This window comes from Anopheles funestus, chromosome 3RL, assembly GCF_943734845.2.
Source record: "Anopheles funestus chromosome 3RL, idAnoFuneDA-416_04, whole genome shotgun sequence".
Lineage (NCBI taxonomy): Eukaryota > Metazoa > Arthropoda > Insecta > Diptera > Culicidae > Anopheles > Anopheles funestus.
The window spans coordinates 69,590,882-69,617,190 of NC_064599.1; the positions used below are offsets into that span (position 1 = coordinate 69,590,882).

At 43.4% G+C, this 26,309-nt stretch overlaps 2 protein-coding genes across 5 annotated transcripts in view; both read left to right on the forward strand.

Annotated features, from left to right (window-relative positions):
- The window catches only part of LOC125769047 (ATP-binding cassette sub-family F member 1), a 226,934-nt gene that overhangs the window by 6,124 nt on the left and 194,501 nt on the right, over window positions 1-26,309 (forward strand). The window lies entirely within an intron of this gene.
- LOC125769058 (putative inorganic phosphate cotransporter) lies at window positions 4,945-21,919 on the forward strand. Of its 3 annotated transcripts, none has more exons than XM_049437473.1 (4): window positions 4,945-5,488; window positions 10,425-10,795; window positions 19,296-20,191; window positions 20,267-21,919. In XM_049437473.1, the coding sequence occupies exons 2-4, from the start codon at window positions 10,744-10,746 to the stop codon at window positions 20,885-20,887; spliced, it is 1,569 nt and encodes a 522-aa protein (XP_049293430.1). In that variant the 5' UTR covers window positions 4,945-5,488; window positions 10,425-10,743; the 3' UTR covers window positions 20,888-21,919. The 3 variants fall into 3 exon arrangements, with proteins under 3 accessions (XP_049293430.1, XP_049293431.1, XP_049293428.1); XM_049437474.1 differs by lacking the exon at window positions 4,945-5,488 and adding an exon at window positions 9,246-9,414; XM_049437471.1 differs by lacking the exons at window positions 4,945-5,488; window positions 10,425-10,795 and adding an exon at window positions 15,769-16,986.

Below are 26,309 nucleotides of genomic sequence, written 5' to 3' on the forward strand. Positions count from 1 at the left end.
GATCGACTCTTTTTTTTAGTACAAGCAAGACACACATCACTAGCAGTTCTCCCTCAGTTGATCTTTTCTTGCAAAAGACAAAATTTCTTGTCAATAAAATGTTTATTGTCAAGATCCTTGACGATCAAAAGTACAATTCTATCTGTTATCTTTAGTTTTTCCATTTTTCTTCACTACTGCCCTAAAGATAATGTTACAAAGTACGGTCGATTCTCTCCAAAAGCTGCGTAGTAACCATGTCAAGCGAAGCTAGAATACTGATCTCCGCAGCCGGAAACATAGACAGAACTGCAGTCCAAGGCTGCTACATCGCGATGCGCAACCTAATAATAGCAAGGTCATTCGTCCTCTGTTATCTGTCCCTGGGGTAAGTTTTACGACGAAGAAGCAGATCATGGGGCGTTATCTAGGCAAATGCAAACTGTGTGCACGAATTGCCAATAACGACGAGGACGACATCTATCAACATAGTATCAGTATCACTGGAATGACTATGCTACAAACGTTCTGTAGCTTTCCGTGGGTCGATTTGTACGGTGCAGGAGGGACAGATAAAAGGTATGCGATTATGATCACAAGCGGCAGCGTCCTAGCGTGACCAAACGTAGGCCGTTCGAGTGGCTTGTGCGGGAGCGCACAATCGGCTTCCGTGATTGACAACAAACAAAATATCCGCAGCACCAGAGCACTGGCCATCTTAAGATGGTGCGCATGCGGGTGTGTAGACCACCGCGTTGGCTCGTGATGGAAAGCACGCTCATCACGTGAAGCCGCGCTGGCATCGCGGCATCGACCGAGGGCACGACAGGCGTGCTTTCTGATCTTCTCGATGTTCTTCGGTGGCGTTTGCTTATCAGCTTCGCAGGTTTTTGCCTTGCGGAGCCCGTAACGAATACATTGTGTGCAATTAGTTGCTCGTGTTACAGAAGCGTCAGAAGATCTGCTATGAATAGTATCACCATCGAGGTGGAGGTGGACAGTTATGGCGCAGGAGGGGTTACGATAAGGAAGGGTAGTGATATCTTCCTGGTGCTTTCCTTTCGAAACGGTGGTGCACGATGACTTATCTATATGGTACCAGCAGTGCAAGATGAGAGCGTAATCATGATAGTAACAATTAGTAATAGAATTACACGTGCATAATGGACATAGAACCGTGCTTCGCGGTGGAGATGGTGGAGCAATTATGACTGCAAGGATTGTAAATCAATTAATGTATCAGCATTTTAATGCCTCATTGTTCCTTGTTGGTGATTTTGCCGATTCCGACGGAAGCATTGTAGGTGGCACGAGGCGGTGCCGCGAGCAAGGTTATTTATTGGATTGGTTCCCGGTTTGCTTTCCGCACGACAAAAAAAGGGAGATTTATAGCGACGTACGGGCTTTTGGAGCGTGAATGGACCACCCGCTACTAATCCTGGCCATTGACAGCTGTTTATCCCTCGATGATTGATGTTGCGCATTGACAGCAGGAACTCGGTGCTACACTGATTGATTTTTGCGTCCCATAGCTGCACCGTGTCATGATGTAGCAACTCTCCAGACCGATGGTAGCAGATTCCGAAAAACAAAAGGATTGACAGTAGAACCTATTCGAAAGGAGGAAGATGTCGTCTGGGAGAGATAATGAGTGATATTGAAGGAAATGGTGCCCCTTTTTTGCATGATAAAGATGTCGGATGTGTCAGAAACATTGTTCATATTGCACCATTTTTGTAAGCAAAAGGACATTTTGAGCACGTGGAGAAATCCTACAAGATAATGCACGACAGACATAATGGAGACGCAAATATTAGTTCTTGGGAGCTATTTAGTACTAAAAGTTGTATTAGTAGCCTGTATGTAGGCGAAGAAACATTTAGCTGTATGCACAATCTAAAGAGATGTGGCAGGCAAAGCTGTCTTTCACTTTTGGGAGAAGTGCGCCATCCAAAATTTTGGCTTGTGCCAACCTGTCCTTTGAAGTGTCGCTCAGCTTATATTTGACATTGACTGGCATGATCTGTATTTGTCTGCATCTGTCCAAAGCACGTGCCTGGTTTTACAGCGTTAACGAATCGCAATTTGTACGTGGTGTGGAAGTTATCAACAAAGCGCTTGTCTGGAAATGAGTTTATGATATTGATCGTACTGCTTACAACTGTCACTGTTTGTTTAGGAGTGAGGTTTTTTTTCTCTCCCCCTTCTCACTAGATATTGTCCATGGATCATCTTCGGTACATGTCGATTGAAGTTATAATGTACCTGTATCTCTGGGTAATAAACCACTCCCGCCGCTTCAGCTACAGCGGGGAAAGCCCCATTGACAATGTAAGTGTACGGCACCATGTCCCATCATTAGCATATACAATGAGTAGCAAAAAAAAAAAAGAAAACCGCGTCTGTCAAATGACTACACATGGAAGAGGTGTTAGAATGTGCTCACGTAATGAAAAACGTGCATTGCAATATTCGATGAGATTAGGAAATGGCGGCATGGATAGGCCGCGACGGCTGTCAAACATCAAAGAGGAGCGCTTGGTTCTTCTTCCAGGACGTCAAATAATCACGTGATGTTTAGTGCAGACGAACCGATGGATAGAAGAGATTTATTAGCACCAATTTGTCCGTTACACTTAGGTTATAGTAAAGAAAGAGAGATCATAAGAAAACATTGTAAACTACTTATTGTCACACGGGTACAGTTAAGTGCTGATGTCTTCAGTTTGTTGTATACCGATGTTTACACGATCGCCCGGAAATGAAATGCAAAATTCATCCAAGTCGACCACACACCAACTAGACAGACGGTGACGGTTTACAACTCTTAGTAATAATAGTATGTTTTGTAGTACTACACACCGACTGTTAACGTCATTCGTGACGTATAGATAGTATTTGCTTTGCTATTCAACGTGACCTAGCCGTTGTGGCTGGCGTTGTTTGAGGAGCATCGAGATCAAGACACACCGGATCAGTGCGTTGGACGTGAAGAGTTTCACGCAAGCGTGTTCTAATCCGCCAGAATGATCATGACCCCATTTGGGACATCGGGCGTCCAGTTTGGATTTGGAGTACCACGCCCGATAAGCCGTTTACTGATAGAGAGCACTAATGAGCAGTATTCGCGCAAGGTCGTTTTCGGCACTCGGGCACAGTATGGATCTATGGGATTCGTCGCTTGACAGGTTGGTGACAGGTGACGCAAGGCTCTGGCACCGATTTCTCGAGGGTCGTAAATCGTGCGGATAGTGTGTTTGATACGTGTTGTCGATAACGGCACCTAAACGGAGCTAAACGATCGGGAGCTTTTCCCGGCATTGTAGGTCCCCATGTACAAAGGGTGGGAGAGGTGGTCAATTAGATACCATAATCAGTAGTGGAGGGAAGTAAATCAGATGCTACTGATCATCCGTTTGACTGCTGGAAAAAGATAGTTGATTGATTGTGATGAAGGATGTCATTGGTGGTATGGTTCCTGCCACAAGTTGCTGGGAGCAATTAACCTTGACAGTGATGCCTATTAGAAGTTGATTTTTTGTTCTTTTTCCCCCTTTTCGTGATGGGATCCACCATATGCCGGATACTGTTGAACCAGATGAACCACAAATCACTTTGTACGGAATGTTGTAAATCAATAATTCTACACACAGTACAACACACTCGAATTACGGTTCCGACTTAAGTGGCTACACGGTTTGTGTGCTTCCGTTTGTCAGCAGTCGTGTACATGTTTAATCGATTGTTTTCCAACCTCTCGCCCTCCGTTGATTCCGATGCTGTTTTCGTAACATTTCTCTTTTTTTATTGTTTATGTCCCCTCTGTGTGCCTCTTAAACGTCATTTCGCAAAAAACAGAGTATGTTTAGTTAGTTCTGCTGTTTGAAGCAAATAATCACGTTCAAGAGGCAAATAAGGAGCCGCCGGTTTATCGATACCGCTAGCTTGCTCTGATGTCCCGAGTGGCGGCATATTAGTTCAGTTGCGCTACACGTTGCACAAGCACAATGATTGAAAGCGTAAGGCGATCTTTGAGGTTTTTCAAACTTTGAGGACATCAAAGTGGTTTCGGTGAGGACGCGTGCGAATGGATCGATATATAGCCTGCTTTTGAAGAAGGATCGGTAAAAAACGAATTGGAGAAGTGCTGGAATGAATCACGATACTGATGACTGGGTGATTCTGAGACTAAAAGTAGGATGAGAATTTGTTAGAGCTACACATTAAGATAATAGTATGTTTGTCATAAGAAACCAACAAAAAAAGAAGATATTGCAAGTAGTAATTAAATGTGTGCGTAAAACGAATTAAATCTCCATCACTGTTGTATTAAATACTATTCCTACCGCTCTACCTCTAGGGTGATCGTGCAGCACTTGATCGTCATGGGTGAGATACGGGAAGACCGCTTATCATGCAATTACAGCGTCTAATGAGAAAGGATGTTCAAATGATTGTAAAGAGGCAGAAAGAAGTAAAAAATAGGACCGCCGCCCAGAGTGGAAGGGGACAAGAAAATCGGTCTGCGCGTCATATTCTTATCATGGCAATACCTCCGCTGGCTTTCCTCGCATTTCCTTTCTTCGTTAAAAAAAACTCATACAGGCAAGCATAAACATTCTGCTTTCCCTTTCCTTCGACGCATCGTAGCCTGGTGCAGTTGGTCGAGATGTGTGTGCATACACGGTTTCGATTGGGACGCTCATGTCTCTTCCGAAAATCCCGAACACAGCTGATAATACTGCCCGATTGACACACGATCGACACTACATGAAGAAGAGGACGGGGCGTTTGGGGCAATGCAGTGGTGGTGGTGGAGTGCGTGTACTACGCACACCGTCATTCGTGCCGGTCGCGAGATCGCTGTACGATTGTTTTACCGCGACAGCACAAAAAAAAACACCTCGTCAAACCGTAGTGTTAGTAGGCGCTAGATTTTATATAAATAATCAACGGCCGCTCGTACGGTCGAGTGAGTTCAAGCGTGTGCGCCAACAAAGCATCGTCGCAGCACAACCTGCGCGCGGTTCACAATCCCGCAGTGAGAGAGAAGATCATCATCCGTCAGTGGAGACGATCATTATCGATCAACGGTTTGTTTCTGTTTTCTGACGCTTTGTGTGTGAGTTTTTTTCTTCTTCGTTTCGTGTACGCAAGTGTGTACGCGAATTGTTTTCCGAATCAAGCCGGAAAACTACGATAAACAACAAACTATCACACCAGATACAGAAAGCAAACGATGGACCATCTCTCCCACGCTACTAGTACCATGGCACTACACACCGACAGCAACGGTGCCGGTTGTCAAGTTTGACAGCGCGTATTTGCTCAGCAGCCACAAACCGAGGGTTAGTGTACAACAACATCCGACCGAATCGGAACTCCCTTCCAAAACCCCACCCAACGCAACTAGGCTGGTTCGAGGTTCAGGTTTGTCGAGTCCGCACTGTCTCGGTTTTGACCACTCAGTACTGCGAGCGCAATCAGTGTGGCAGCAACCAAATTTTGTGTAAGTAAAATTCGTACATTTCGTACAAAAAAAACACACACATACACGATCCATCTCTCTCTCTCTCTGTGTGTCCGTTCAGTTCATAGTAAGTCCTCGTGATGTCCTCATTTGTGGTCGATTTGCCGTGTGTCCGTGCGTGCGTCTCGTGACAATATGTGAAGTGCGCGATTAGTGTTTATTTTAATCATGTCAAAGTTACTTCTATGAAAATGATCTTCTGCTGTGCGTTCAAAGGGAGTTGTTAATGTACCGGTTTGAAAAACTCATCTGAATGGTACGAACTTTACCACCAAATTGAGTCACGATACGGAAACTGCATCATGATTGGTGAATCGAAACGAATCCATCAAACCATAGCCTCCCTCCCATGCCTGATGCGTTTAGATACAATTGACCCAGAAATGGAAGAATGCTTTAAACCTCACCTGTTTTTGGCAAACATTTGGAATGATTAGCTATTTTATGAGTTTTTGTACTGGACATACCATTGTTGGTATATTGTTGGTACAATGGTACAAGTGATCTGTGGTTTGCTATTGCAAACTATGAGGCCCCGCAATGAACTAGAATGTTTTGAAATATTTACACAAATAACAGAAAGTACGCAAAAAGAAAAAAATGTGGCAAAATGTATGTATCGAAACGGGTATTCGGGTAAATTGAAACCACTCAGTGTACATCACTGATAAAGAGAAAGCGATAAGTTGTTGTAATAAACACCTGCCGAAAATCTCGCTTACATTGGAGAGTACCAAGAGTTACTTGGGGAGACCATTGAAAGTGTAAATGAGACCAAAAATTGATGCTTATTTTTTTGTACGAGATCAACACATTGGATGCTACCCTGACATTGAGGCTTATTAGTATAGAAGATCATTGATCGTACACGATCCTATTATCGTACAACACGAGTGACGTCTTGACATCATTATTTGTTAAAGGCATTTCTACGATCCTCGGACGTCAAACTACTGCAACCAATTGCGCGTATATGATCAGCAAAATTAAAACAGCCGTACAATATTTTTATCACCAAATGGGGCGCAAAATGCTTGTCACGAAGTGAAGGTTATTATTATAGAAAAAAAAATAACATTCACATAATTTTCATTCATCGGACTCGCGCGCGTCTGATCATCTGAGAGGTCATCGTGCGTGTGATCTTCATCTGCTCTGTGTGCTTGTGTGTGTGGTGTTTTCTTTTGGTTTTTGTATTTTGTGTTAAAACAAGTGTAGCGTGCAGGGAAACTGTTCGTGCGTGAACATTTTCTTGCCCTTGCTGATGACCGGTGTTGGGAAATTGTTGGAGTGGAATTGTACCACTCAACCGGTGGTTGTAGATATTGAACTTTGATAGTTTACCAGGGTGTCATCTGCTGCCTTTTAAAGTCACGATAAAAGTTTACTTATAATGCGCGATTCCAAGTTTCCACTAGTGTTATCTCTCAACCTGAGCACCTTGGCAAAAACCCCTGCAAGTTTATGGTGGTTTCTCACCCTTCGTTCTATGAACAGTTGCCATAATCGATTCTGAATCGAATGAAAGTATCTCCGCGATAAATTAATCAAACAGCATCCGTAACGCTAGCGGTTACTGTTATTAGCTTCACATATTGTTACCCCGACGGAAGTTGACCGATGAAGCGCGGGAACATGGCTTGGGAAAAAACACATGATTGTCTGTGAATAGGGAAGTCCAAGATAACATACCGGCATTATACCTACTAGTACTAGTCGGGCGCCAACAGTTGGCTGTGTAGATTTGAATATTCACCAAACCCGACATTGATGAATGTGAATCGCGTAGGGGGAACCAGAGATCTAGCGGACACGAATGGGGCGAGGTACGGCATTTCTTACCGGGGTGTATAGGGGAGTTAGAAAGGAGGGTACCGATTGTTTCGTCAAGGTTAGCAAAACTACCATCTGAATCGGTTACGATCAAGTGGAACGAGACGCACGTGGAACGAACTAATAACAAATCATGAAAAACTCATCAAAATGGCGGAAAAGTACGAAAGTGATAGTCATCGCAAAGATGATTACAAAACACCGTGTTTGTAGACAGTAGACAGTCTAAATTTAGCAATAGAATGACGCGAAACTAGAATAATGTGAGTGCGGTGTCGTAACTTCCTTCTCCAAATATTTAAGACTTTTGTTGGAAAATATGGCTAATCATGGAGAATCGTTTGGAGTCATGTCCGCATGTCTGTGAACTTTATCTCACCTTCACGTTTCATTAGCTACCACAGTTCTTTGGTTCTTTTCGCATCGGTTGTCTACGCTTTCAATCCGATGCGGAACCCAAACGACAGAAAGGTACTTCAGTCGCAAAAATGGGGAATTAGAGCTGCACTGTGGCTATTTCTATTGGCCACTTGTCCGTATGGAGTCAAGTTCCCCTTGTCGGTATGCAGGAATTACTGTCCAGTGAGTATTATGTGACTCCAAGCTTCGATAGATAGTTAATCAAACCCCAGGGTGTTGAAGTACCGGAATAATAACTTCGTACAAATTCCACACGTCCGCAGTACATTGACTGATTGTTGATAAGCAAACCCGCGGGTTGTACGCGTGCTTCACCGGTCGTCACACGAGTTTACATCAAACTAGCTATACCCAAGCTCGTACGACGTTCTGGACGTGGCGATACGGGACAACCGTTACGTTCGCGCGTTGGAAAATGAAGAAGACGAGGGAGAATGAACACAAACACAAAAAGTGGAGCTTTCGTTGCACTTGGGCAGTGAGTTGTTATTTATGCTAAAGGTGATTATGGCCAGCATGCGCCATAAATATTTAATCAGTCGAGCTACAAGCTCACAAGGCCGGCAACGTTTGGTGAACCATGGTAGAGCACGATGAACCGCGTGTGGTTGAGGTTGGAACCGGAGGATCTCGTTTTTGGGGAGCAGGAAAATTGAAAGTGATAACTCTTCGTGTCCAGTACGTGGAGCGCCGCACAGGCTTACCGGACGCATCGTCGCCAATGTGGCTGACCTTTTCTTCTTACCGCGGGTTGTTTTGATGCCGAGGCCAAGATCGGCGAGAACTTGAACTCCAAAGAGAACTCGAAGGAAGCCGAGGATGAAAGTGAACGCGATCGAGTTTTGAACCGAAGAAACAGCTCGGAAAAGAGGAGGCTGTTTGATGGCCATGACTTTGAACTCATAGTTGGCGACTCAGAACCTAGCCAACCTGTTCGCCTCATCTATGTGACACGTTGCCTTTAAAACGTGTCTAGCCTGCAGGGTTGTCTATTTCTTCGAATCTTTTTATCTTTTCTAGGGCGCTTGGTTAAGTTGCCGGAGTTACCGTACGATATCTGAGTTCTGAAGAATGGTTGGCACAGGAATGTCTCAGGAATGTTTGCCTTATGTCCTATTCCTATCTAACGTTTCATTGTGACCTCTTTTACTGCATCCTGTAATGCGTCATGCACACGTCCTGCAAGTTCCTAGAAGGTAATGCGCATTATCGTTTACCTGTCTCGGTCCCTTTTTGTTTCGCAATCTTTCCAAAGGTCAATATCTACACACACACACACACGTACACACGATCGGATGAGCGATTGGCAGCGTGTGTTTTCCCTCTGCTTTGTGTTTGATTTTCACATCCCATCGTAAATGGCAGGTGTTGAATATTATTCTCAATTTTCATTAATGCCTTTCCCGAGGCAACACGATGCGAGACGACCTGTCCATAGCTTTTCATCGGTGTTTTGGTCGGACATAGGTGGTGCGGGGTTGTGGTGTTAGTGTACGTGTGGGGTACGTGTGTATTGGGCTTAATAGGTAAGCGGCTGTAACTCGAGCTGTTAGTTTCACGCGGAACGTGCGCGCAATTGTGCAATGGCTATCGGTTCGCATGGTTGTGCTAAACGGTGCAGTAGCTTAAATGTGTACCAGCTTCCAGAGCATGTAAGCACAATTGTCCGGTGGTGATGATAGGGTGATACCGGGTTTGGAATCGTCTGCGTACGTTCGACAAGCTCTCGCACTCGGGGTGAAGTTTCAGGAATTTTGCACTAAGAGTGGAGTTGAAAAAAAAAAAATAATAACTCGACAAATCTGGTGAAAGTGTGATAATTGACGATGTGGACACATTGGGTAGTTAGTTAGCTGTCACTTTCTTTGTTGTGATGAACGAGTCCGAATCCCTGGGCGGAATGTCCACAAAAGCGCTATTTGCGAAACTCCAGTGTTGCCTCTGTTTTTGGGGCTGCTGTCGTTATGCAACGAGTAACCTGCTGGCGAAGTAGTTTTCTGGTCGTCTAATGTCTAATGTGCCTAACAATGATTTATGTGAACACACATGTGTTACCCAACTGTGTTGAGAATCACGTCGAGAAAGAAGCATGAATTGAATATCTGTGTGTGCTTATTAACAGTACCAACCACCACGATCACGTGACAGTGTAGTAAACATCCAGCGAGAAAAAAAATGGAAAAGAACAGACATGCTTTTTGGGGGGGAAAAACAGATTCCGCCACACGTTTTGCAAATTGTGAAAACCAGACGGTGACGGTAGCAAACCGATTGCCAGACAAACAAAAAACAGGAGATTCTGGAATACAGTCGAAAGCTTCCAATTCCACAACAAACTCGTATTGAGTGATCATTAAAAACGATGTAACTTCCAGTGAACGTGCTGTGTCAACCGTTTTGGGACAGGACTTTACGGCTTTTCGATTGCCAGTGTTTAATGTATTGTTATTTAACCTTGTTTTCCGTTAGTAGCGTTGAGGTTAATGTCTGGTGGGAAAAGAATGTCGTTCGTGTGCTCCTTGCAAAACTTTGTTTGTTTTTATTTATTACAAGTGATATTATTTTCTAATTTCATTATTATTCTAAATTTATAAGTTTTTCTTTAGTTATCAAATTGCTCTTATTAATTTTTTTTTTTCGTTTTCTTTATCTTTCATAATAGAAATGGTCGCTTAAACAACAACAACGGTTACACTGAGATCGCATTATAGCAATTTTATCGTAGCGATTGAAAGTTTGTACTTTACATTCATTCTAAACCATCCATTAACGAGCGTACAAAGTACGAACGATTGCTGACAAGAAGAACGGAGCAGACAACGAGGCTACGAAAGAAAAAAAACACAACAGTATTATCATCAACACCGCGTCATATCATCTTAAAACTCTGCAGCAAGGCGTGCAGACACTAGGCTTAAACCAAAGGAAGAAATCGTGATCGTAGAAAGGAGGGGAAATATCATCAGAATAGATAACCAATCATGACGGCCAGCAAGGAGTATTTGGCTAACGCCGAACCAGAGAAACCGAACCGTAAGTATAGATCCGTTCTTTTAGTGTCATTATTTTGATAGTGTTGCCCTATTCACCTGGCGGTGTCACTTGCAATGGAGATCTAACCTCACCTTGCTGCATACATCATAACATCGGTTTTGACCATGCTCTGGCGCCAGCACCGTCTGGTACGGAGCGTACCCGTCAAACAGCATTGACCGTGACATTGAGCGCAACTCAACACAAACAGCGCACCTTGCGGTTTTTGTGCCTTGTGCATGTGCGAGCTCAGCTCAGTTCGCTGGCCTTTAGTCGGTTTGTTTTGCTCACACACTCCGGCATGCACGGTGTTTCCAGTTGCTGTTTTGCATACTTTTTAAGGAGGACACAATCCAGCATAATGATACGCGCGATCTAACCTATACGTCCGTTTAGTGTGCTTCGGTGAAGGGTTGTTTGATTGTGCTTCCGGGGGTTGCTTTTTTTTTTCTTTTCTACATCGGAACAACGGATGCGCCTAAGTGTAAGCGGATAGCGGAAGAGAGCTCTAGTTATCGAGATCCTGTCGCAGGTAGCACAGCAGTTCGTCCTCTGTAAGGTCGGATGCGCACCGTTGCGTGAAGCGATAGTAACGCGCGCGCGCGCCACCACACATGGTCACACCGGTGTGGCACGTCACGTGGTTCACGGACACAGACACCGGTCGGATGTTGGAATGTGCAAAACGTGTACCGTGCACACCATGACGTACGCCGTTGCTCATCGGCAATGCAATGCATGTCCCGTGCGACTGGCTGTGGAGAAAAGTGCGCCGGGGGAGAATATTTGCCCACGAGTTGTGACAGTTTTCTCAGGTTAGGAATTCTTCCGGACGCTGCGAGTTCGCTAGACCGGTGGTATTGTGTTGTAGTATTAACATTCATTTACGATCGCACCTTTTAGTGTGACATTTATTGGAAACTTTCCTGTCGGCAAGCTATTTAAAATTGAGTGAGCAAATGTGCTATGGGACCGTTGTGGTAATTGTGGAATATTTATAGAATTAGGAATTATTAACCGTGCCATAAAAGACTCGTATAAGCGCAATGAAAATGAATGGAGTGAAAAATATTTTATTGTTGAAAATTTGATGCACCTGTGCCTGAGCACAATACAGTTGTAGATTTTTTTTTTGTAAATAAAAAACTTAAATGAGCAAATAATGATACTCTGTCAGGACAAAAAAAAATGGCGCAGCACGGTGAAAGGAAAAAAAGACTGCCAAAATTATACCTCATTTGGATCCGGGTTATTTATTTTTTTGTTGTACGTTTCTAATGTCCATGACTGGAACGTGTACCAAATTGTTCTCGTTTTCGGTGTATTGCATCATCACACCGTTTTCTCGCATGGCGAGGAAGTTTTGCTGATAATTAACACTTATTAGCTTTGTGTTTAGCATTGTAATGTGTATCATTAAGCAAAGGATCTTCTAGACAAACAGGGCGGTTTTATACCTTTTGCGCAACACGATGACTAATACAAACGTAATGGTCGTCGTGGTTGACGAAAGAGGAAACCAAAAAATACCATTACCACATCCGTCGGAAGTTGACAAAAAAAAAGATGACATGCAAACACGCCAATGTATTGTTGTTCATCTTCGTTATCGTGGAACGAACGAAGCGCGTCTAGCTTTTATCTACCGACCACCGAGACATTCCATCCGGAGGTCTTCACCCTTATTAGCATACATTGCGGTGCGAAATGTGGAACGATTGTCCGTTTGCAATACACAGCCACACCCCCGCATCCTGTTACTCCTGAGTGAGTTTGTTGTTGGGGTTTTTTTTGATATCAGCTTGGTCACCAATAAATCCAACGCATTACGCTGTCAGGCGCGTTGGCGACAAATCGTTCATTTCCTGTACGTGTGCCTTTTATTCCGTTTGCCAATTGTTCAATTATCGCTTCTATCGGCGGGTAACAATGTCAATGTGCCGAATCAAGATACGGCACACAATTGGGGTTTCGTGGGAGAGAGAGAGATTTGATGATTTCCTCATTAAAAGAAAAGTGAAAATAAAAAAAATGATCAATTAAATGCAGCACACGTTGTAAATTAAAAACTTAAACAAAAAAAAACAAAACAAGATAGAAAGCATGTGGTCGATTCGTTGATCTGCACATTGAAACGTTTCAATTCAAATGATGAAACATATCGTAACATTGCTGAAATGAAATATTTCAGCGAAATGTAACTTTTTCAGTTTTGAAATTTCAAAATTTCAAATTGAAATATTTCGTTACATTGTAACAAAATGAGCGATTCAGCAAACAGTTAAAATGGTGAATTTGCATGATGTTCTGGTGTTTGCAAAATGGAGAATTTTCGTACATAGGATTTTCTAATGCGTTATTATTCTTGTATCTTTAACAAAACATGTTTTTCATACATCAAAAATTCAATTGTTTTAAATAAGATGAATTATTTATATAAGCCAAGCAAGAATGACATATACATTTACAATGACATTGGGAATGACAAGCATAGACGATTTAGTCTACTTTGCATGTTGGCAAGTGAAGAACCCGTTTCTACTATGAATATATTAGCAATAGTGATGTTGATTAGAACTAAAATTGTTTTTTAAAACAATCAAATTTTCAAATGACGTACTATTATCAAGTGACGCACTATAACTTTGTTCGCAGTAGATATGAGGGTTTTTATCTTTGTCATATAATACTGAAATTAGACATTAACTAGACAAAAAAAGAGAGCTTACACAATAAAGATTAATTAAGCAAAAATTAAGAGCGCTTATAAAATAGAGCTTACAGTTACTAAAAATAGTACACATAAATTGTTTGTTGGTAAGTGATCACAAAAATCAATTTCAATATTTGTTGGGAATTGTTATGTGCTCGTTTTTAGTTCTTATCCAAATTACTCATTAACCGGATGTATGTTACTCATTATCCGGTTTATGAGTGTTTCCAAAAATTAGAAGGGCTAGACCGTTATTGGCCAGTTTTTATTGCTATTCTCATGACGACGTCACCGACCACCTTGTTGGCAAATAAAGCATTTGGACTATTGTAAAAAGTGTGTCGCTTATCTGGTGGCGTGCCCTGAAGAAGGTTGTAAAACAGTTCGAACATTTTGGAAGTACATTTCTTGTGTACTGACTACACATTGTAGCTGATGGTATGTTGTTTTACAAGTGTTATCATCCAAACTTTACAGATCTACTATCCGTTAATGATTGATGGAAGGTGACTTGTTAGTAATGGTACGGTATTGATGTGATGGAACCGTGTGCGCCTGTCGCGCTCTGGTAAAGATAATGAAGAACTGATTCACCATTGTCACACTATCAACCTTAGTCTTAACTGTTTGACAAACAGACCACCTTTAACTCAACACCCTTGTTTGCTCCCCGAGCCCTGTTGCCTTGTTCCATGGGACCATGACTGGGTCCGGTTGAAGCTTTCGGCTTATAAATCGCAGTTTGCGGCTATTACAAACGACCATAGTCCATACGTCCGAAGGGGCAATGGGACCGGGTGTCTTCTTAATTCTTCTACGTGGGACGCTGCTCACAAAACGGCCCGATCACACAAGAATGTAGCACACACCGTGCTATTCCAAGCATGATAACTACCAGTGGCGTAGGCGCCACGTCGAGGGACGACCTGCGCCCGGCGTTGTCTTGTCCCTCCGAAATGAGCGGTTCGGTAAACAGCAAATGATCATGCCCTTGCCGAAGTGGGCTTTTGCGTGAGCGAAAAATGATGCAGTCGTGTTGTTGATTGTTATGCCCCCCCTCTATACCCCCATAGCGTAAAGCCCATAATGAAATGATGAAGACTAATTCTATTGCGCTTCATCCTTCCGGTTGTACTTAAAGCAATATTAATGGCTCGGCAAAAGAAAACACCACGGTTTTCAAGCGAATCCGGATCTCCCGGTTGGCGAAGTTGTTTGCGATGCCCGTTGTGGCGCGGTTTAGATATCAAAACCGTCAAGGTGTGTTTCGCCCACTACTTTGGCAAGCGAATGTTGTTGTTGCCGATTGACTCGGCAGAAAGAACAGATCAAGTGTGCCGGATGGACTATTTTTACAAACAAACACACAAACACGGCATGACCGAAAACAACGATACAGATGGTGTCTTATTTTTACGGAGCACGATAGCGACCAGCGATTGTTGTTGTTCGCTTTCGCCGTATGATGCGTGTTGTCGGTCATCGCTTACCGTGTGGAAATGAATGGGTTTAACCTTTTGATAATATTTGATTGTGCTTCTCAAGTTGTCAACTGCATCACCTCAAGTGCGCTGCCTCAAGACGCGGTGTGTTTGGTTTAGAACGCGGTACGGAACCGAAACCGCTACTGTCACGTACATTTCGAGGGTCATCTATGGCCGGCTAGGTTTAAAGAATTGGGTCACAAACAACTCTCCCTTCCACCACTGTCTTGCCTTACTAACGGTGTTGCATTTTACACACACCCATTCGTCACATAGCGCCAGTATGGGTGTATGCAGTTCGAGATGCAGCAACAAAAAAAACATAACCGTACACACATTCCTTTATCATACAAAAAAAATCGTTGTAGTAGGCACGCGTTGCGTCTTGCAAAGCCGAATCACCACGGCAACCCCACACAGCAGTGGTTCAGCACTCGTGGTTTTTTTTTGTGCGTGTCGCCTCTTCTAAGCAGAACCACCCTCGCTTTGGCATATTTTTTTTTTCTCTCGTAACCAGTTGTTAGTGTGCGTGTTTTTAACGCGTGTGTTAAAATAGTGAAACGTCGCGGATTCGTCGCGAGTGCGTGTTTGTAAGGTGCCACGAACCACAAAACCGCGTGTTATTCGTTTGTGCTAGCTGTGTGTGAGCGCATGTGTGTAACGCGCGTTATCAGTAACGCGCACTGTCGGGCATAGAAAGGCGCGTATCGCACCCGGTGCGGAGGATTAGTGATTGCGCGCGTAAAGAAGAAGCGCAACGCAGCGCTAGGGAATGGTTTGGTGTGCGTGTCGTGTAGACGATCGTGTCACTAAAACTGCGCCGTCTGAGTGAGTAATCAGCTTGACTGAAGCGGACGCACATTCTCAGTAATGCACCTTGCTGAAGAAGGTGTACATCTTTGGTGGAGTGATCCTGTCCGGCATTCGGAACAGTTCCGTGCAAAAAACAAGCGGGTTGAAATTTGCACACGAGACCGACCGAGTACACCGAGGAGAGACGACCGTCGTACACGCGGGTTTGAAGGTTGATAAGAAGCGTGTTCAGACGCGTCAGACCGAGGAATCTCAACCATCCCGTTGGATTGTCTCAGACGAGAAGGGACGTTGCAATCGGCAAAGAAAACACGAACTCACTTGAGGTTGTGCGAAGGGAAGGGAAGGGGGATTGTATTTACATACCCCAATCGTCGTTCGCACCCTCGTCGGTTAGTGGTTTGCAGCTTTAGTGAAACAAAACCACCGGTTCACACACCGAACCGTACCCAGTTCATCGGAAGTGAACGAGCTGATCGGGTATACGCTCTACGCGATCTCGTACATGCGATCTGACATTCGCAGTGACTCGGTTTTGGCCGGTCCGTGCTACACGTGATCGGGGTTGTTGGGAAGGCGCCCACTACCAAATCAATGAACATAAATCAGCTGTTGCTTTGCGTCACACTACCCATTGATTCTTCACGTGCCATCGGTGTAAACAGGGTGCCTGCCGTGTGTCTATCTGTAGAGTGTGCAGTGACCTGTAGTGTACAGGCCGGCAATGTACCGGACCGTGCGGTAGCTGCAGCTGATCATCACCAGCAAGGGTGTGGAGCACATCTCGAGCAAGACTCGCGTGACCAAGTGTGTCCACTTGAGGATATCCACGAAATCATCCAAGGCCACTCGAAAGCTCACCAAACCTCATTATGTGTGTGCGATATATAGTGCGGTGATATAGTGCAGAAAACGGATCAGCTAAGCGGACATTTGACATCAGACAGCCAGAAGAACTGATTCTGGACAGAATAAACAAAACAAAAAACTCCGCTTCCAGTGAGAATTCGCGCCCAGTGAACGAAACCAAAACCAGTGCGACGCGTTTTGTGGTGTGATCGCTTTCAATTTTGCAAAAGAAATCAACAAAAAAAAAATGGCGGAAAATCGTAATCGCTCGGGCCATGTGCTCGTGTGGGAGCAGGCAGACATGGCGTCGGACGAGGGCATCTTACCGGCAAGTAAGAAACAAGCGTTCCATACCGTTGAACCGGTGTAGGTGTATGGCGATAAATGCGAATTAGTGATCATTTGCGTAGAAGTTCCATAATGGCAAATGCAGATTGCATTGACCCTCGCAGGTCTTGCCCGGTAATCTTGGAATGAAGATTTTAGAGAGTCATTTGGAGACCGGTTTTCAAATCGACTACCAGTGGGTTGGAAACAAACGCGTACACAAAGTATATGTACGATATGTTTTGTTGCTTATTGATAATCTATTGAATTCCATTGTAAAAAACAAAACACGCTTTGTTGCGTTACAACAAGCCCAAATCTAATCTGCATGATTTATAGTGACGGCTGTAGTGTAGCGAACCTCATCCCTGGGAACGTCCTCGGCACGTTCGCAAATGCTGGAGAGTGTGAGGCTCAATCATGCAATTAATCAATAAAATGGCGCCTAATGCTTCTCTTTCTTCACTGTGTGTGCGAAGATAATGGGAACTAGTATGTCCATCGAACGTTTAGCGTTCTGGCTTGGCTGATACGATTAGATTAGAAGCAGGAAGAACCGTAATGACTTGCCCGTTCAGTCGGTTCATCATCATTTTAGCGCACTTGATTGATTGGGTGGGATTAACTTTTTTCGAAGCTGTGATAACGAGCCTTTTATTTTTGGAGGATATTTTACCACTTGCTGTGCAACTCTCTGTACATATGCTGGATTGAGATGCGTGAAATTAGCGCCGTATCACGCTCTATCGGAACCATCGCACTCGTGATAAGGAGGTGACTGAGAGGACATACTTGCAATCGCGATATGGACCTATCGCCCAATGGCACGTGCCTGGCGAGAACGGTGGTAGCTCGTCGAAGGATTAGAATGGAGTGGATGTGCTGAACAGATTTAAGTGGTCGACACGGTATCGTCACGCGCTTTCGCGTGAAGTATCTATCATTTGCTGCCTGTAGCTGTGTTACCTTTAAGTAGGTCGTAGGATATCTTGATCAAGCTTGATCATCATCATCACACATGAGCAGCAATTTATTCATTGAATTAAATTTTCACCAATTGTTAGTTCGCCGTGTGTGTGTTGCTAGGGTGATGATCACATTCGTATCTTCGAATGTTCGTATCTTCGAAGCTAACCCAAAACGGAAGGGTTTTTTTGGACGACAACGACTGCACTTTTGGGATGGTTGGATGAGTGCAAGTTAGTTGTACGGCAGCAAACCTTTTATCTGTTCGTCAGCTTCTCAAACAACGGTGGATATGCTTTTCCAGGTTGTAATGGGAATGCATCGTAATTCTTTGTCAGGTTGGGTTGATAAAGGCAGAAATCCGTTGACCCCTCACTAGACTGTTGCATATCTAGCCCATTGCATGCTGCCCATTGCTCTGGGATCTCTTTTTTCTCTCCTCCCTTTGTGATCGCCAAGAGTGTGTGTAGATCTTATGAAGAGTTTATCTGTTTATCCATACTAAAATCATGCAAAGTAATACGGGGCGCTTGTTGTGAGACAGGACATATGGTGAACTAATGTCGGTACCATAAATAAATCTGCTTTGTTTCGTTTTCTGCCGGTCTGGTCGGCAAATACATGCAATGTTGCAATTTTGTCCATCGTGTGCTGTTTCTACCGTATACCCGTACGGTGAATGATGATGGTTGATGGGTGGCACGTGCGCACTGTTGACTGAAGCGCAAAATCACAGCTATACATCGGTCCCAATGGCCGATCTTTCCCACGATCGTGGTATGCTGATGGACGCCGTGTTTTTGTTTAGCTTTTCATTAACGTTTCGACTCGTGCCGCAAACGTTCGTTCGGTTTTGATTTGGGGTTGGTTTTTTCTGTGCCAAAAAAATGCCATGAAAGCATGCTGCAATTACCGGCTGCAAGATTGGGTTAAATGATTGCATTGACAAATGAGTGTCATCCGTGAGGCGAGCCAGAAAGTAATGGGTTCTTTAATGCCTTGCTTGTTTTGACAGGGAGCGTTTGCCGAATTCCTGTTTAAGTGAATTGCCAAATTCCGGTGTTAAGTAGTGGATTTTGTTGTTTTAATGTTTTAAATAAGATTTAAATATGTTCCAATGTTTTGTGTGATGATGTCTGGAACTCTATATGACCATGAGATCACTTATTATATTGAGGCAAATAGGTGTCAAAATGAACAAATAATATCACGTTGAGATAATGATTGCATAGTTTTAGGCGTTCCGGGAACTCAAAATCACTGATGTCGTATTTCGATTTCTTCGATTAGCCTAATGTGTTAATTTTTTTTAATGAATTTGCTATTTCTATTTCTATTTCATGTACAGAACGGTTCGGTACTCGACACTACATCGTATTCATGCTGTTCCTTGGCATGGCAAATGCGTACGTTATGCGAACAAACATGTCCGTCGCGATTGTCGCCATGGTAAACCAGACCGCAATCGAGAAGGATGCCGAAGTGTTCGACGACGAATGTCCCGACACGGATTATGGTGATGATAAGGATGATTCCGAACGGGATGGTGAATTTATCTGGAGCACCAGCATGCAGGGCTACATATTGTCGTCCTTCTTTTACGGCTACGTCATCACGCAGATCCCGTTCGGTCTGTTGGCCAAGCGGTACGGTGCGATGCGATTCCTTGGCTGGGGTATGCTGATCAACTCGGTGTTTGCGTTTGTGGTGCCAGTTGCCGCCCGACAGGGTGGTGCCGGTTGGCTGATCGCCGTACGCTTCATCCAAGGGCTGGGCGAAGGTCCAATCGTACCGTGCACACATGCCATGCTGGCGAAATGGATTCCACCGAACGAACGATCGCGCGTCGGTTCGATAGTGTACTCGGGTGCACAGTTCGGTACGGTGATATCGATGCCACTGTCCGGGTTGCTAGCGGACCACGGGTTTGACGGTGGCTGGCCATCTATATTCTACGTGTTTGGTATAATCGGAACGGTATGGTCGATCGCTTTCCTGCTCACCTGTCACGAGGATCCGGTCACGCATCCCAGAATCGGGGAGGACGAGAAGAAGTACATTCAGCAATCGCTGTGGGGCAACGCATCCGTTCACATTCCGCCAATTCCGTGGATGAACATCGCGAAATCGCTACCGTTCTATGCCATCTTGCTGGCCCATCTTGGTCAGAACTATGGCTACGAAACGCTGATGACGGAGTTACCCACCTACATGAAGCAAGTCCTTCGATTCTCCATCAAGACCGTAAGTATTTCACCTCTACTGTTGGAAGTTTTGTTGGAGACAAGAGAAATTCTAACGTTAAATTTCCAATTTTAGAACGGTGTTCTGTCCGCCCTGCCCTATCTAGCGATGTGGCTGTTCTCGATCGTAGTCGGTTGGGTAGCGGACTGGATGTTGACGTCGGGTCGCTTCAACCACACCTGGACGCGCAAGATCTCCAACAGCATTGGTCAGTACGGTCCAGCAATCGCACTTATCATCGCGTCGTACACTGGCTGTAGCCGAGCGCTCACCGTCGCCATCCTGACGGTCGGTGTTGGTTTGAACGGTGGTATCTATGCTGGTTTTAAGATCAACCATCTGGACATTACGCCCCGGTATGCGGGCGTACTGATGGCATTCACCAACTGTTCGGCTAATTTGGCCGGTCTGCTGGCACCGATTGCGGCCGGCAACATCATCGAGGGCAAACCAACGATTGCGCAGTGGCGCATCGTGTTTGTGATAGCGGCCTGCGTCTATCTGTTTACCGCCACGTTCTACAACGTGTTTGCATCCGGCGCCCGTCAGTTCTGGGACGATCCGGAGAATGACGAACCACAGAAGCCCTCGATCGAGGCACCGGTGCACAGTGAAGTGAATGGTAGCAACATTGGTAGCAATGGTACGACGCCTGCGACTTTAACGCATCGGACGATCAATGAACAATCGTCGTAGGGCATGACACTCGGATAAGCGGAGTCCATATCCAAACGGCAGAAGAAAAAAAAAACAAAACACATATCAGTACGTACGCGGTCGAATAGCGATCTATAGAGCAATAGTGCAGAAACAGTTGTATTTATAAGGGGAAAAACGAATATTTCTTGATAATGTAACGTACAATATTAAGCTGGGCTTTTCCTTATCCGTTTGTTTATCACCGTTCATTGCAAAACGGATTAGTTGTAGAATTTTTGTTCCATTCTTTGTGGATAGTTTCTTCTTTATTCTAGTTGCGCGTGATCAAGCTGCAATTGGGCTTGTTATCTTATTTTTCTTGTCTTTGGACACTTGGAAACTTTCCTTCTTTCTTGTTCCTTTTTTCTCCCATCAGCAAATTAAGTTTGTATGATGTCTCTATACTTTTCCTTTGATTTGTTTCCCTCTTTACTTTTTGTTCTTCTGTTTTCTGTCACTGTTTTCTATAGTTTTCTATTTTTTCCCCTATTTTTTGTTACAATTTTTTGATGCCGCGTGCATTAGGTAGGAAGGTACCTACATAATTATTGATATTTGTTATATCGCTAACCTGCACACTCCGTGTGTGAGAGTGTGTTGTACATATTTTCCTTAGCGACTAATCGAGAACATACTACCACTAATAGGCCATAAAAAGTCCGGATCATCGAAATGCGAACCATTTTCCGTTTCCGGATACATAGGGTTGTGAGCGTTTCGTGTAGGGTTTGCAGAATGCAGAATCGCAACGAAACGCAACAGAAGCTGTAGATTTGTAGGTGCACGTGAGCGTAAGAACGAGGAATGAGTGTAAGCGATCGGAGTGTAAGAATGTGCGAGCGTTAACAAAAAAGACCCTCATTAATGTTAAAACCGAAAAAACCATAAATTAAAACCTTCTTCTTTTTGAAGGCGATGCAAACAGCACCCGAACATCGGTGCCGCCAGAACGCAACACAAAGATGATAATAAAAACCGATAATGATAATTTTGTTATAATGCGAACCGCAGCAACATAAAAAACAACAATCCATGCGCGTGTAATAGAAGTAATTTCACCGAAAATGCGTCCTTTTTTCTTGCTGCTGCTAGATGTGCGGTACAGGTCAGGATGTATCGCGCACTGTTAACATAAATTGACGTAATGTGAGCACATAATTTAACCACCTCGGCTGTGCACGCGGTGTGAGAGATGTTGTTTATTTGTTCCTACGGATACCTCCGGACTTCCGCCATCATCATCATCATCGAAACCAATCGAAGCGACGCCAAAGCGAGTTCCGGAAGCAAGACATTTTCCGATGATGGCAACTACGGTGGCGTAGCACGCGAAAACTTGTTGCGTCCCAAGCTCGTTGGTGGTAGGATGATTAAGGAAGCACGTACTGTTCGATACGCTTCGAATACGTTGCCTGTTAGTTTTGTGATTTTACCTATGTAGGTGTGTGATTGAGGTGTTTCTCTTCAGGGTTAAATTGAATTTGATCTGAAGGGGTAAAATTTCATTCGGACACGACGAGAGGTACGTAAAATTAATCAATTTGTAGAGTTGATTTTCAAAAATACATTTTTTTTTGTTTCGCCTACAGGTATGCAATCAGCATGATGAACCTCCTAAATGTATGCAATTCACATGACTAAAAAATGTTTACTGATTATGGATACATATTTAATGCCGCTTTGGTGTATGTTGACTTAAAAACAAAGTTTAAGAAAGTAAGTATACAAATGTAATATTTTTTTCCCAACATTTAACGATATAATTTTGTCCCATTATCCACACAATCTGTTGCGAACAAGCCGTAAAAGCTTAACACTAAATGCCCAAACACTTAACTGTATGTAATAAATTATAGTATAAATAGGCTAATGGACTCCATCTGTTCAGTGATGCTCACCTAACTGAACTGTGAACTGTTAATTGCACAAATTAATTAACAATCAATGTCGGTCTCTTGGCTCGCTTAGCGTCCACGAAGCGAAACGTGATTCCTACCATCGATCTCCAGTTGCAATTGCACCGTTTTCGTTTTCATTCCCTTTGTTTCGCTCCGTCTCGTGCACACTCGTGTTCAGCTTTGTAGTTCGCTTGTTCGTCACTCTCTTTGCGCTGGATGCAGTGGTTTGTGGTGATTATGTAAACAAAATCGCACCTCGACACGGTTCTGGTCACGTGTTACGTTAGGCGTTTGCGTTGCATTTGCGTTAGTAGTGTTACGATAACTGGCACTGGCTGGGAAGCACACCGGTCGCACGATGCAACAGAAGGTGAAGGCGCCAATGGAATTTGAAGCATTTCTAGACGACCGAGACGGGTCGCGGATGTCGTGTGCTGCTTCGTGAAGGAAATGCCGTTTTGTGCATAGTGTAACATCTAATTACCAAGTGGTACAACAGCTTGTTTCGATTTTGTTACACTTGTAAGGTAATTTATTTTCAAAGTAATAAAGAAAAATAAAAAAGAGGCTTTTTTATAAGAAAAATTAACAACAAAAATTAGCGATAAAATAAATTTAAAACAAATGAAAGTCTAATCCAATACAGAATGAAAAACTCCCATGAAACTGACTTTGTCACGAGAAGTAATAAAATCAACATCATAATTTTTAACTCACCAGTATTTCAACGAGTGTAAATGAATGGGCCACAGATGGGAGATCGTTTAATGGTGCAGATGTTCGGCGGTATTTGAGGATATTGGTGAGAAAATTTTCGACTGACAAAATCCGATTAGCGTTCTACAACCAATTAGCGCTGTTTGACGAAGTGAGATTTGTTTTACTTCTTATAGAGATGATTGATAACACAGATGTTTACGAAATTTTGTTTAAACTGTGAATGGTGCGTATCTGCTTAGTGAAATGCTTTTGAAATGAATTCGATACGTATCTAATGGGTAAAAACAGGGAAGTTCTATTGATAGAATAATTGATTTGTAAGGAGAAATCAGTTAAAGTGCAAACTGAATATTTGTAGAAAGCTTTACTCAATACATAAATGAATTGATCTGTTTTAAAAATCCTTGAATATGTAGCGATGTTTCCGTTTTTACACATCGTATTAAATGATTTATCCCGTGTTGACGCATGTTATCCACTACCAAATGACAGCCCATTGTTCGATGGTGGCAGGCTCTGTCAAAATCGAACGTCAGTAGATCGGTTTAGTAACTGACGCCACCGACGATCGACACTCGCGAGTGGCAGAAGCAATCAGTGCCAATTATCCACCCGATCGTGCACAGGGGTCGCCTGTCCTTATTACCGTTTCAGCCGTTGGTTATTGTATCTCCTTATTGGCTTCGGAACGGTATGTTTTTATTGCAAAATTATTAACAGTGTCGCGCACTGTACAGGGGTGGTGGGCCCCCATTGACCAGTGGAAAAAGGGTGGGGTACGAACTTGGTGAGGTGAGTGAATTAAGCCGCTATTACGATGGCGGCATATTTGTAGTAGGCGCTGGTTGTGTACCTGCTCCTCCTTTGGACAACATGTTCAGCTGTTGTGTGTGCACCTTTTGACGTTTTCGAAGGCAGATTCATTCGGATCGGTCGCGCTTCATATGGAGTGCGTTGCGGTGTGTGCTTTTAAAAAGAAATTAGGAAAAGTATTGGCATAGTCGTTCGAAATGAATGGGATGCCGATATTTGGGAAACGATTAAATATTTCTTAAATATTGATATGCGCAACACTTCTAAAGATAAGAGGCGATCACTTCTTTCTCATTATCTGCTTGTTTGACTGTTTTTGTGACTTGATCCAGTGGAAAAACGAACTCAGATCATGCGTGAAGCCATAAAAGTTTACATACACTTCTATTGATTTGTTAAAAGACATCTATGTTTTTCGTACAATCCATGAACTGAGTAAGAAATCACAATTCTCTCCACAGCAGTGTGATAAGTCAAAATAAGTGTGACGAAAATAAAAGAACAAAATAATTAGGTAGAAAATTGTTCTTTTTATACGAAAAACTAATTTTAAATTTAATGTTAACAATTTGAGATATTATATAATCTATCAAATCCTTCCCTAAAGACTCTAAACTTTAGTTTTTTGTGTTGAATTTTCTTGGTATTGATAAGCAAAAATTTACAAACAATTTGGTGGTATTTTTGGTCCTGTACTACTTATATTCGTTTGTATTATACGTAAAGTTCAAGTAAATGGAGAAGTAAAATCAAGTACTAATTTTTTTTTTAATGTTTCTTCCAAATCGACACAAATGTAAAATAAGATGCCTCGCACAAAGTTCTGAAAATATGACAAAATATTTAAAATTTATACGTATGCATTTTGCGAAAAGGGCTCGGGACAACTATTGATCGACATCGTCACTAAACTGTGAGAGAAATGTTGTTTTTCTTTGTACCAGAACATCTCAAGGGGTTTTGAGCTCAGATGAACTGTGGGCCCGTCATTCGAACAGATCCTCAACTAACCGACACTCGTGGCCGGTTTACCATTTTCCACGCTACATCTTTGGCGCTTGGGCGAAGCATAATTCCGCTGGGACAGCGTTATGAAGCAAAAACCAAGAAAAAAAAAACAATTCAACAAGGAGAAAAAAATGTATCTTTACACACGTACAAAAAAAAAGTAGTGTTAGTAAGCATAAAGAAGGACGAAAAAAAAATACTACGAATCAAAAAACAAACGAGAAGCAAACACACCAAATTGACATGAATGACGCTGATGAAGCTGTACTTTTATGCGCAATCATAACCTGCGACCCGGCGGCATGGATACGGGGATAGGAAACGTAGGGAAAAGGACACACAGCAAGCGAACTGGAATCTGGCCGTTTTACACACTGCAACCGACCGAGGTCGCCGACGCGGGAATGTGGTTTGGCAATTGGCATCAAATAAGCGCGGAGAAGTGCGGATGAAATAAGCAAAAAAAAAAACACAAAAACGTCGAAGAAGGCGTACAGAAATGACAAAATATAAGGGCACCCGATCGGTCGATCGGTTCTGTGCCAGGCATGGAGTAATCTGCACGGATGGCATGTTGATGAGAAGGTGTGCAAGTGTTGGATGCATCCAGCTTCCAACCCTATGGTTGGTTGCGTGAGGTTAAAATAACTTGAAGATGGTACGTTGGTACGCCTTTTGAAAAAATACGTCTTTTTGTACAAGTGTTACAGCTTTTTTTTGCGCGCGATGCTATTTACAGTGTCTCCTGCACTCGACAGGTGTAATGATGAGATAATCAATCTCGGTACATTGAGCATGTCGTCCTAAAGAAGGTTTTAATTATTAGTATTTTTATTTGCACCATTTGTTTGTTAACGAACACGATGTCGGTTGGTCCGCTTGTCACAACACCGCACGTGGGAACCGGTGCGCTCCGGTACATGTAGCAACCACCGTACACTACTTATCCTCCCAGACCAGGTCTCTGTTCGTGCGTTAGC